The sequence below is a fragment of the Topomyia yanbarensis genome, chromosome 1 (genome assembly GCF_030247195.1).
Source record: "Topomyia yanbarensis strain Yona2022 chromosome 1, ASM3024719v1, whole genome shotgun sequence".
In the NCBI taxonomy this organism is placed as follows: domain Eukaryota; kingdom Metazoa; phylum Arthropoda; class Insecta; order Diptera; family Culicidae; genus Topomyia; species Topomyia yanbarensis.
In genome coordinates, this window is record NC_080670.1 from 104,818,445 (window position 1) to 104,831,697 (window position 13,253).

At 42.4% G+C, this 13,253-nt stretch overlaps 2 protein-coding genes and 1 long non-coding RNA gene across 5 annotated transcripts in view; 2 read left to right on the forward strand and 1 right to left on the reverse strand.

Annotated features, from left to right (window-relative positions):
* The first annotated feature begins 31 nt into the window (after nucleotides 1–31).
* LOC131696445 (uncharacterized) lies at nucleotides 32–3,847 on the forward strand. Its single transcript, XM_058984985.1, has 3 exons — nucleotides 32–1,078; nucleotides 1,141–1,903; nucleotides 1,962–3,847. Exons 1-3 carry the CDS (start codon nucleotides 32–34, stop codon nucleotides 3,845–3,847), a joined length of 3,696 nt encoding a protein of 1,231 aa, XP_058840968.1.
* Nucleotides 3,848–3,922: 75 nt separating this feature from the next.
* LOC131696446 (uncharacterized) lies at nucleotides 3,923–4,921 on the forward strand. Its single transcript, XM_058984987.1, has one exon. The coding sequence runs from the start codon at nucleotides 3,923–3,925 to the stop codon at nucleotides 4,919–4,921; it is 999 nt and encodes a 332-aa protein (XP_058840970.1).
* A 3,399-nt stretch (nucleotides 4,922–8,320) lies between these two features.
* The window catches only part of LOC131677955 (uncharacterized), a 53,806-nt gene continuing 48,873 nt past the window's right edge, over nucleotides 8,321–13,253 (reverse strand). Inside the window, exons 2-5 of one of the 3 annotated variants that reach the window (XR_009303538.1) lie at nucleotides 9,828–9,938; nucleotides 9,101–9,444; nucleotides 8,873–9,041; nucleotides 8,321–8,716 (exon numbers count right to left, since the gene is read on the reverse strand). This is a non-coding gene — a long non-coding RNA (uncharacterized LOC131677955). Of the gene's footprint in view, nucleotides 8,717–8,872; nucleotides 9,042–9,100; nucleotides 9,939–13,253 lie in introns of all 3 variants that reach the window. The other 2 variants (XR_009303525.1, XR_009303511.1) reach the window with 2 other exon arrangements.

Genomic DNA, 13,253 nt, shown 5'->3' on the forward strand with positions numbered 1-13,253 from the left:
GCTCGAGTCGGCCTACTACCGGTCCAAGGGAATGTTGCTGGCGAAAAATAAAAATTTAGTTCCGAGCGTCTCTAGTTCTCCTTCAACTAGTCGTGGCCCTTCGTCGTCATCGCAGGTGCGCTTGCCTGACGTAAAACTTCCGGTCTTTAGTGGGAATTTGGATAGCTGGTTAAATTTCCACGATTTATTCGTTTCGCTGGTCCATTCTTCGGTAGAACTTTCCAACATACAGAAGTTTTACTATTTGCGTTCGTCATTGTCGGGTGACGCTTTGAAGCTAATTCAAACCATTCCACTCAGCGCAAACAATTACGTGGTGGCTTGGAATTTGCTGATCGAACATTTTCAAAACCCTGCGCGGTTAAAGCAGTCATATGTCGATGCGTTGTTCGAGTTCCCTTCGCTGAAAAAAGAGTCTGCTTCTGAGTTGCATTCACTGGTGGAGAAATTCGAGGCCAACGTCAAGGTTCTTCAGCAGTTGGGGGAGATGGTCCAATGCTGGGACATTCTGCTGATTCGGATGCTGAGTATTCGCCTCGATCCGACGACGAGAAGGGACTGGGAGGAATTTTCAACGACGAAGGATGCCATCTCGTTCAAGGACTTGACCTCATTCATCCAACGTAGGGTCACCGTTCTGCAGAACATCCAGGGCAGTACGGTAGATGTCCCTTTTTCCGGCCAAGCGAAAAAGTCTTCTCAACGACCAGTCGCAAGTAACAATGCAGCACAGTTCAACACAAGGAAGTGCATCGTCTGCAACAACCATCATCCACTCTACCAATGCTCGACGTTTTCCAAGATGAGTTCGGAGGATAAGAAGAAGGAAGTTCGTCGCAATCATCTCTGTCGGAACTGCTTGCGGAAGGGTCATCAAGCGAAGGACTGTTCGTCAACGAGTACCTGCCGCAAGTGTCGGGGCAAGCATCATACTCAGCTTTGTTCCAGTCAACAACCAACCAGCTCAGGTCAGAAGACAACCAACTACACAGATAAAAGGTCTACGCCTGCTGCATCTACCAGCAATCCACCCACTGCATCTGTGTCAGCCACCATCGAGCCTGCCAGTTTCGCTTCCGTTAGTCAAGGACGGAAGGCAATTCTACTTGCTACTGCTGTACTCATCGTTGTCGACGACAGTGGAAGCGAGCACACAGCACGTTGCTAGATTCCGGTAGCGAATGCTGTTTCGTTACCGAATCATTCTCCCAGCGACTCAAAGCGCAACGGAAGAAGGTCCATCTTCCGATAGCTGGCATCGGTCAATCGTCGACGCATGCTAGGCACAAATTGTCAACCACAATTCGCTCTCGCACAGGAAGGTATTCGACTAGCTTGGAATTTCTAGTTCTTCCCAAAATTACCATCGATCTGCCGTCGACTTCTGTTGATACTTCGGCCTGGGAGATTCCGCCGAGTATACAGCTAGCTGATCCGTCATTCTGCAGCACCAACCCAATCGATCTCATCTTGGGAGCAGAAATTTCCTTCGACTTATTCAAGGTCTCTGGTCGAATTCCGCTTGGCGATAACCTTCCGGTACTCGTGAACTCCGTTCTTGGCTGGGTAGTGTCGGGAAGGTCTTCTCATGGTCAACCGATTGCTCCAATCGTCGCAAATGTCGCCACCGTCAACGACGTGCACAGTCTAATGGAAAGGTTTTGGTCCATCGAGGAAGACAACGCCTCTCCGTGCTATTCCGTCGAAGAAGCCGCCTGCGAGGAACACTTCCGTCGCATGGTAACCCGCAACACCGAAGGGCGATACATAGTTCGACTGCCACTGAAGCAAGATGTGTTGTCTAGCCTCGTCGACAACCGTCGCACCGCTCTACGACGTTTTGACCAGCTAGAAGGTCGTCTAGTCTGTCGAGGAATACCACGCGCTAGGGCACATGCATCGCGTAACGGACTACGAGAATCCTCCCACTCCATGCTACCATCTTCCGCATCATGCTGTAGTGCGCGAAGATAGCACGACGACCAAACTGAGGGTAGTTTTTGATGCGTCGTGTAAAACCCCCAACGGACCATCGCTGAACGACGCGCTTCTAGTTGGACCAACCGTGCAAGAAGACCTGCGATCAATTATCATGCGAAACCGAACACACCCAGTCATGCTGATCGCCGACATCAAGCAGATGTACCGCCAAGTCCTGGTAGACGAGCAGGACACTCCACTGCAACGAATTGTCTGGCGAGTTTCCCCCGACACTTCGATGGAAACCTTTGAACTAAAGACCGTAACATACGGCACAGCCAGCGCACCATACCTTGCAACGAGAGTTCTCCAGCAACTAGCCGACGACGAACGCGACGAGTACCCTAAAGCAGCTGAAGTTCTACGCAAGGATTTCTACGTCGACGATCTGTTTTCCGGTGGAGGCAACGTAGCAGAAACAATCGCTTTACGCAAGCAGCTCGACGCATTGTTGCTCAAGGGTGGATTCGAACTCCGCAAATGGGCGTCCAACGAACAAGCAGTACTACAGGATATCCCAGCAGAAAATCGTGCTGTACAAGGGTCAGTCGACTTAGACCGAGATCCGTGCATAAAAACGCTTGGACTGCACTGGGAACCGTCCACCGACCAGCTCCGCTACAAAATTCAGCTTCCTCAGCCAACAACAGATGCACCGCTTACGAAACGCATCGCACTGTCATATATCGCACGTTTGTTTGATCCGCTTGGACTTGTCGGACCCGTCGTAACTACCGCCAAAATGTTCATGCAGACACTCTGGACCTTGAAGGACGACGACGGCAAGATTTGGAGCTGGGACAACGAACTACCGACCGCCATCAAAGAACGCTGGCAAGAGTACCAATCGCAACTCCATCGGCTGAACGATTTGCGCATCGACCGTTGCATTCTTCTCGTCAATCCCGTATCAGTCCAGCTGCATTTCTTCTCCGACGCTTCGGAACACGCATACGGCTCGTGTGTCTACGTCCGCTCGACAGATGCCTCTAGTGCAGTCAAAGTTTGTCTGCTGACTGCGAAATTGAAGGTCGCACCCCTGAAAAAACAAAGCATTCCCCGACTCGAGCTCTGCGGTGCCCTTCTGTCTGAACTCTACGAGAAGGTGACGTCATCGCTCCAAATACACACTGAAACGTTCTTTTGGGTCGATTCTACCATCGTGCTGAGTTGGCTAAATTCTTCTCCGTCGACCTGGACAACGTTCGTGGCCAATCGAGTCTCCAAGATTCAGACCGCCACGCAAAACTGCTCTTGGAACCACGTAGCAGGCCAGCAAAACCCAGCAGACCACATTTCCAGAGGAATACCCGCAGAAACCCTTCTACAAAACGATCTTTGGTGGCAAGGATCTCAATGGCTGCAGAGCGACCAACGCGACTGGCCAATTCAACAACCGAACGCTAATCAGCCTCCCGAAGTCCTCATGGAAGCACGAAAAGTACCAGCAGTACATATGGTCCGAGTAGCCGCTTACTGTCGACGATTTCTTCAGAACTGTCGGAAAACTTCTACAGCACGAGCGGAATCAGCACATCTCACAGTCGACGAGCAGAAGGAAGAAGAAGCGACGATCATCAGACTCATCCAACAGCAAAGCTTCAGCAACGAGTACAAGGCCCTCCAACAAGTACAAACTGTATCCGCAAAATCTCGCATCCGTTGGTTTCATCCCTTTATCGGCGCAGATAAGGTGATTAGCATCGGCGGTAGATTGGGGAAGGCCAATCAGCAGTACGACAGCAAACATCAGATTCTTCTTCCGGCTTCTCATCACTTCTCCGTCCTACTCGTTCGCCACTATCACGAGAAGAATTTACACGCAGCACCCCAACTTCTGCTTAACCTTCTTCGCTTACGATACTGACTAAGTTTGGCCAAACGAACAGTTCACAAGTGTGTGATTTGCTTTCGAGCGCGTCCCAAACTGCTTGAACAATTCATGGCTGAACTACCCGCAGCGCGAATCACCGCAGCTCAACCATTCTCATCGACCGGCGTCGACTACTGGGGACCAATTCTTTTAAAACCACCCCATCGACGAGCTGCACCCACCAAAGCCTACGTTGCAGTTTTTGTATGCTTTGCAACGAAAGCTGTGCATATTGAACTGGTGAGTGACCTAAGCACAGCGAAATTCATCGAAGCACTTCGCAGATTCGTCTCCCGACGCGGACTGTGCAACGAAATCTACAGCGACAACGGCCGCAATTTCGTAGGAGCAGCCAACGAACTTCGTCAAATAGTGCGAAGCAAGGATCATCAGCAAACAATCGCCCGCGACTGTGCCGAAAATGGAAATCGTTGGCATTTTAACCCCCCACGAGCATCACACTTTGGTGGCCTATGGGAGGCCGCAATAGCATCTGCTCAAAAGCATTTCGTTCGAGTACTTGGAACGCACACGCTCGCCTACGACTCGATGGAAACACTGTTAGCACAAATCGAGTGCTGCCTCAACTCTCGCCCGCTTGTGCCACTGTCCGACGAATCTACCGACTTGGAAGTACTCACACCAGGTCATTTTCTCACTGGAGCTGCGCTGAAGGCTGTCCCGGACATAGATGTCACCGACATTCCTTTCAACAGACTTCGACAGTGGCAGCAAATTCAAAAAATGTTCCAACAGCTGTGGAAACGATGGCACTTGGAATATCTGTCAACGCTACAATCCCGTTCGAAATGGTGTAATCCACCTGTGCCCATCCGAAAGAACCAGTTGGTAGTCATCAAAGACGAAAATTCTCCACCGATGAGCTGGCCGATTGGAAGAATCATCGAGCTTCACCCCGGCGACGACGGAACAACGCGTGTCGTCACTCTTCAGACACCGACCGGCCGATACACTCGACCGGTATCAAAAATTTGTTTGCTGCCAATTTCATCAGCAGCAGAAAAATTAAATTCAACACCTACCCATTGTAAACATGTAAACATGTAAATAGACCTTTCTCGTCAGACCTAACACCTGTTTTTCTTATTTTTAATCGAAAGATTACACATTTATAAGAACATTTCCGTAAAAATGAGATTTTTAGGAGCTATCATGATTTTTTAATGATTTTTTAAAAATTGAAATATGCAAGAATGTTGAATATTTTTTTCACCTCAGCAAGAATGGTGGGACTTAAAATGTGCGTTTGGGCAGCACTGCTTTGAATATTTTCACTTAAGTTCTTGGCAACGCGGTAAATGAAGTGGTGAATCGCAGTACAAAATTCATTAGCAATGTAAACAAACTAAAATGAACCTCTCGCTGTAGAACATTGGATGAAAATGTTTAACCTCACTTTTTTGACAGTTCGCAGAGCTTGTTTACATAGACTTGGAATTTTTTTTATTCGACCACAGTATGAGAAACTTGATTTGGTTCACTTTTAAATGCGATTATCTTGTATTAACACGCTCGCTAGGCTTTCATTTTTATTTGACGTCATTAGGCAATGTTCCGTTAAATTTGGCATTTTTCTTGTCCACGATTCGTTGAAGAAAGCGATTTTATTTGTTGCGATCAATTCAACTTGTTTTGTTTTTTTGCTGAATTACAGCGTTAGCCACGAAACATTTTGATGCTCACTGGTAATTGCATTGATGTCCTTGAAATTATATACATCGCTTCATAGGTCCGCACCAATTGCAGCCGCTCCACCTCGCCGGAATCGAGTTAGCCGAAGGTCCAGCCTGCGTCAAGCTACTGCTGGTACGAAGGTCCAGCTACTGCTGGTAGTGTAGCGATCGGCTCCGTCGGTAATACCGTTGGACATACCCTCATCGGAATGTTCAGCGGTTCCGATTCACAAGAGGCAGCCTCGCCTAGCCCCGGTATCGGGCGAGGCAAACACTCCGGCAGGACCATGCTCGTGGGAGATCAAGCAGTTATTATCTTGTACCCAAGGCCAGGCCGAATGTGATTCGTAACATTTACCAAATTTAGAAGTCCATATACATAATGTTCACGTGATACTTTTTTTGAATAAAAATAAATGTTGGCAAAATCCTGCAGCATTAGGATCCAAGATAGAGCTTTAACACCAACTCACTGTGCTTCGGTGGTTTTTTGCAAACGAACTATCAGATCTATGTTTTTATTTAGTAAATGTTTTAATAAATATTAGTTCATTAGGAGTATGACTTAATTTTATTTTGATGGCTCGGTGACGGGGTGGTTAAAATGCGAGTCGTATCTTAAAAATCGATCGCTTGAAAGTAGTATAAATGATTATAAAATGCGACAACATAAACTCATAACCTTTCTAATGGTTATTTAGCCATAGGTAACGAGAAAATAGGTATGTTTTATTCATGTACAACAAAAATTTCTCAGCAATAATTTAATTTATTGTGTACGGGGAACGTGCCATTTGAGCCAATATATTCTGAAGCATAACTATCCCATGTTAATAACAAATCCCATAACAAATGGGACAGTATAGCGACCATACAGCTGTAACAGCGAATTTAGCATTGACATCAATATAACCAGGTTGGTTGCAAGCAGAAAGAACAATACAAGCTGGGCTGCTAGCTGTTTGTGCTACTAATAACACTTGCAGCCTGTCAAATTAACATGATTCTGTGATCTAGCTCCAATGACGATGGAATATAGCTGAATCCAAAGCGTAACCCATCAGCGCATTTGATCATGTAATGGATATTATCAACTTTGAAAGAAATACATTTTATTGTTGTCTGTTTTTGAGGTTAGAACTTAGAACTTTTATACTATTGTGAGAATGGTCCTCAGCAACTATCCTTCCAAATTAAAGACTCGTGCTAGCAATGGCTTCGTTCAGAGGCTGCTGCTGTACATTTGTTTTCGTTAGCTGGCCCATTACGATTCCCCGGACCGAACCACTTTTCAGTGGGAAACAAACGATTCACATTTGATTTCTGTAGTTACAAATTACCGAACCACTGGCAGGTAGCATAATCTTCGGACTTAGTTGTGAATTGGAACAGTCAAGCCTGACTTCCCGAGCTACATCTCCAGTATTGTCGCCCCATAAGACTAGTGTACCTAAATGTGTCCCACACACATAGCACACCATCCTGGCAACTAGAGGAGGTGGAGATAGGTGAACGGTAAGTCGTTATGATATGCTTATTCCGCTTCATTGAATTCATATGCTTCGAAAATAAGTTAGATTTTTTGAGATCATAACCCGTTTTTCGGAGATTTTAAAATATAGGAATACTTTTTAATAAAAAAAATATTAATATCGAATGCATTTTTCCCTATTTTCATTCTAGACAGACAACACAATCAGCAAGTCCAGGTGACAATTTCACACATGCCACCGTACTGCAAATAACCATCAACAAAACCTATGAATGCGGAATGTGTGACCAATCATTCCCCAAGAAGAGACAGCTGGCAGTTCACAAGCGCGTACATGCCGGCACGCGACCGTACTCCTGTGATATTTGCGGTAAAGCATACACCAAGGGTATAAATCTAAGCCGGCACAAACGGATACACACCGGCGAACCACGGCACCATTGTCGGATATGGATATGAGAGGCAGAGAATTTTTCACTTCTGAGCAGTTGGATCAGCACCGGCTTACCCATAAAGATCAGGCTTGCGTTTGCGATATTTGCAGTAGGAAGTTTACCGAAAGCAGTAGTCTCACGCGACACAAACTTATCCATGCGGGTGAGAGATCGCACAAGTGCGATATTTGTGGCAAAGAATTCATAACTAGTGCTGAACTCACTCGCCACATGCGCATGGATACTGGCGTCTGTATAAGTGTGATATCTGTGGCAAAGGTTACGTAGAAAGAAGCAGTTTGAAACGTCACCAGCGTGTTCACATCGATATGAATCTTGCGGATCAGATATTTAGTTGCGACATCTGTGGTAGAATGTTTCTTGAATCTAAAGAACTTACACAGCACTAACTTATCCACAGCAAAGATCGAGAATTCAGATGTGAAGTCTGTGGTGGCGGGTTTATAAAATATTCTCACGTGACTCGGCACATGCAAATCCATACAAACGAACGCCCAGCAGGAATTTCTTCGAAGAGCACATTTGACCCAGCATAATCGCAGGCATGTTGGCGAACGACCCCATGGCTGTGATTTGTGTGGAAAAAGATTTGTTGAACGTAGTCATTTGATGGGACACAAGAAGCTGTACAACAGGTCAAGGAATGGTAGCATGCGAAAAGGAAAAATTAAGGATTCTACCGCGACCGAAAGCATCCACGCGTTCGCTGGAGGCGGTAATGGGAAAATAAAAGAGGAAAAGCAAGTTCTAACATCAATTATCTGATTGAAAGCAATGTAAATAGAAGTCTTGTTTATTATAAAAATGTATTTAGTAACTTTCTCTGTATTAAATTGCGGCGCCATTAAATGATCCTGTTATCAACAATCGACACTATAAAAATTATCCACTCCCTTGCCAACGGTCTGCTGAACACTCTCGTAACCATTGTCTTGTAGGAGCTGTTCTAGTTCAAGTCCCACACACATAGCACACCATCCTGGCGACCAGATGCTCCCATCTCGGCCTGCCACTGGTCTATGAAAATACATGTGATAGGACCGCAATGGCCGTTTAGGGTGAATTGCAATAGGTGGTTCCAAACATGTCACCGGTGACCCTGCTGGTGAAACTCCAGGATACATCGAAGCTCCTCCTCGGATGCGTTATATTGAGCTGGCAACGTTGTGGACGGATTGCTGAAATAAACTAATGCTTCCTGCCGAACCGGTGCGTACGTGGGCTAAAAAAGAATAAGAATTAAGGCACTTGATGACATACTTATTGCAGACTGAAAATTAAATGACTTAGAATATACAGTATTTTAAAATAACAAGTAAAATCTGTCTGTTCTGCGCCCTAGGTGAGCTTAAAAAAATGCTTGAAACATAGAACTTACTTCGCCCATATGCAGACGTAAATCCCCAATCGATCTGACAACCTTGCGTGTACGTTTCCAGTCTCAGAGAATCGATTCGTCCACTCAACCGTGCGACTATCACTTTGTCACCGGCGAGCTTTATGTTCGTTACCCCATTGTTGTGGGTGTTTTTGTCTTCATATATACCCTGCAATGAAACGTCCGTCAATAGTTGTAATAAAAAACAAATGACTCCATACAATTTACCTTAAAGTTACCAGTCGTTCCCTCCCAGAACTCCAACCGCCCATCTGCACACCCAATCTCTGAGATTATCAAAAAAGTCCAGGTACCAGATCGGCGAAATCTGGTAACATTTCTTCCGCACTGTACCTCCTCCTCCAGGTGGCTGAGAACATTCGCCAGCGCTCATCTGCTGCCGGGGTGGGATGAAGCCGTATGATTGGATTTACTCTCCACCGCTGCTACATCATAGCCCTTGGTCGAATTAGTCCACAAAAACCGAATTCGCAGATCCGCACAAATACCTTTTGGGCATACACCTTTCTGTGAGCCGTGCATATCAGATAGGTATACCTATATAGAGAAAACTGGAAAAAACAAAAAAGATGTTATCGATGTTTGAAGAGCACTTTTCACTTTAGAGCAGCGTTGTCAGATGGTTTTGTATAATAGGTTGGTTCTAGTACACAGAATTCTTAAGTTGCTCCGGAGCAAACAGAAGCAAAAAATACTTGCTTTTTACTCCAGTTTGCTAACGGAAGAAGAAAAAAGAGAACATAGGAACGATTTTCTCTCTGTTTGCTCCGGAGTACTTCCACTTTCTACTGGTACTGAAAAAAATCTAATATCGGTATAGTTCTAAATAAAAAATAGGTATTTATCGGTGTGAAGATGTATGTTAACCAAACGTTACCTGCAAATTATTGGTTTTAAATTATAGATCATTCTAATGTTATGTAATCAAACCTACCGAGCTCAATCGATTTCAGAATCGGTTGTTGAGCTTTATTTGAAATTTTGATAGTAACCTGGCAGATTGCTGAATCAATTTCCGGATGATTTGATGTGGTGAAGACATTTTCTAAAAAGGTCCAAACGTAATATTAATTGATCTTATTATATGAAAATCGTTATTTTTGGTAAGAAAAAAGAAATCGGTATTTTTAATAATTTTATTGGTTTTGAAATTAAAAATCGGTTTAGATATCGATAAATCGGTATATTCTGCAACACTGTTTTGGGGTTCATCTACGTCAAAACAATGTTTTTGACAAATTGGAATGAACTCTTGAAGTTCATACCCAGTAAACGAAACGGTGAATAGCCAGATTAAAAGAGATGCCGGCGAGCGGTAGGCTACTGGAACTTTGTTATAGGCTACCCGCCTATAACTATATTATTTCATATTCCCCACTCGAAGTTCATCCAAATGGTGTAAAAGTATGGAGAATCGAGGTAAAATAGGACAGGGGAATACAGAGTAAAATGGGCAGTTCGAAGAATTTTTGATTTTTTCAATAGTTAGAGACACCAAATTAACGTGACAGTAGTCAGAATCGATCCAGCGATGAAAACGGAAGCTGTTCTGCATATAAAATTTTTTGACGAGAAAGGTCTATTCTTCGCGAATCATCAACTTCCAGCACGATCGTCGATACTCACCTGTTCCAGCCAGCAGCACCTGAAAGCTAAAATAATTAGGGCCCGCATATTGTTGGGACAAGGTAAGCACCTGTCCAACACCTTCATTTTCCAAAAACCCTCTACCGGGTCTTCTGTTTTCCTATTTCATGCTGCTGATGGACGGTCATCATCCAACCATCGGACAAGTACCAGAAAAATTAATCACCTACCTGTTCGATGCAAACATCATCATCGCATTACAGCATCTGCAATCCATAAATACAAGGCCCTCATACTGTTTGGGCAAGGTAAGAACCTGTCCAACAATTTTAGTTTTCCTGAAACCCTCTACCGGGTCTTCTCTTTTGGATTTCATGTTCCTGTCGACGGACGGTAATTGTCATCGAGATCATCAGACAAGTGTAAACACCTGCCGCCGACTTCATCTGCACCAGATAAACCACCCATCGACAGAGTAAACATTATCGCACTACAAATTTTATTACTTACCTGCCGATTCACACATCGTCAATGTACACATCATCGCTTCCTTCATCGTCATCGTCTTTACTTACTTGTTCCTGCCAGCAGTACCTGAAAACAAAAACATTAAGGCCCTTATACCAGTTGGGCAAGGTAAGAACCTGTCCAACTAATTTAGTTTATTTAAAACCCTCTACCGGGTCTTCTTTTTGTGGTTAATTTTATGTTGCTGCTGTCATCAACACACAACATCGCTCGAGTGACGAAACAACAACACAACATACACGGCATACTCATCGAGATATCTCCTGGGATCATCGACGACGTTATTGGCGTGTCAGAAAGGAATGAACTTTCTGACGGGGGCAGTATGTTCGTGCAAAACGAAAAATGGTAACAGCGCGCCACCTATGTCTCAGCGGCGCATGCAAACGACCAATGGCTCCATCGTTCATCGATCGTTTTATCGATGCCCAAACCGTGGTAGCTATCTTCTGCAACCAGCTCCCGGTTAAAACATATAAAAGGGGGCGCCGTCCGTGGTCGCGCCTCTTAGTCGTCAGCTGAAATCAAAACGTCAAACCGATCAACAATCCAATAAGTGAGCAGTTCATTTGCGAGTGCGCGATTTTAAATCGATACTTTAAAGCTAAATTGAATAGTGTAAGTTAGTGAATAAATAAATAATTTAAGGTGAATAAATTTAGACAAATAAAATAGTGTCAGTGAGTGTAAAAAAAGGGGAGTAATTTACTTACCTGTGTTACTGTGCCGCTCGTCGATTCACCGAACCCGGCGCGTACCTGTAAAGTGAAAGATATCATACTTACCTGCAACCGTTCCTCTACGCTGATTTAAATTCGCACCTGTAAGTCGTTCTATTCACCTGCTCTACCTGTGCATATCGACAGAATCAAATGAATCAAATGAATCAAATGAATCAAATGAATCAAATGAATCAAATGAATCAAATGAATCAAATGAATCAAATGAATCAAATGAATCAAATGAATCAAATGAATCAAATGAATCAAATGAACCAAATGAATCAAATGAATCAAATGAATCAAATGAATCAAATGAATCAAATGAATCAATTGTATCAAATGAATCAAATGAATCAAATGAATCAAATGAATCAAATGAATCAAATGAATCAAATGAATCAAATGAATCAAATGAATCAAATGAATCAAATGAATCAAATGAATCAAATGAATCAAATGAATCAAATGAATCAAATGAATCAAATGAATCAAATGAATCAAATGAATCAAATGAATCAAATGAATCAAATGAATCAAATGAATCAAATGAATCAAATGAATCAAATGAATCAAATGAATCAAATGAATCAAATGAATCAAATGAATCAAATGAATCAAATGAATCAAATGAATCAAATGAATCAAATGAATCAAATGAATCAAATGAATCAAATGAATCAAATGAATCAAACGAATCAAATGAATCAAATGAATCAAATGAATCAAATGAATCAAATGAATCAAATGAATCAAATGAATCAAATGAATCAAATGAATCAAATGAATCAAATGAATCAAATGAATCAAATGAATCAAATGAATCAAATGAATCAAATGAATCAAATGAATCAAATGAATCAAATGAATCAAATGAATCAAATGAATCAAATGAATCAAATGAATCAAATGAATCAAATGAATCAAATGAATCAAATGAATCAAATAAATCCAATGAATCAAATAAATCCAATGAATCAAATGAATCAAATGAATCAAATGAATCAAATAAATCAAATAAATCAAATAAAACAAATAAAACAAATGAATCAAATGAATCAAATGAATCAAATGAATCAAATGAATCAAATGAATCAAATGAATCAAATGAATCAAATGAATCAAATGAATCAAATGAATCAAATGAATCAAATGAATCAAATGAATCAGATGAATCAAATGAATCAAATGAATCAAATAAATCAAATGAATCAAATAAATCCAATGAATCAAATAAATCCAATGAATCAAATGAATCAAATGAATCAAATAAATCAAATGAATCAAATGAATCAAATGAATCAAATGAATCAAATGAATCAAATGAATCAAATGAATCAAATGAATCAAATGAATCAAATGAATCAAATGAATCAAATGAATCAAATGAATCAAATGAATCAAATGAATCAAATGAATCAAATGAATCAAGTGAATCAAATGAATCAAATGAATCAAATGAATCAAATGAATCAAATGAATCAAATGAATCAAATGAATCAAATGAATCAAATGAATCAAATGAA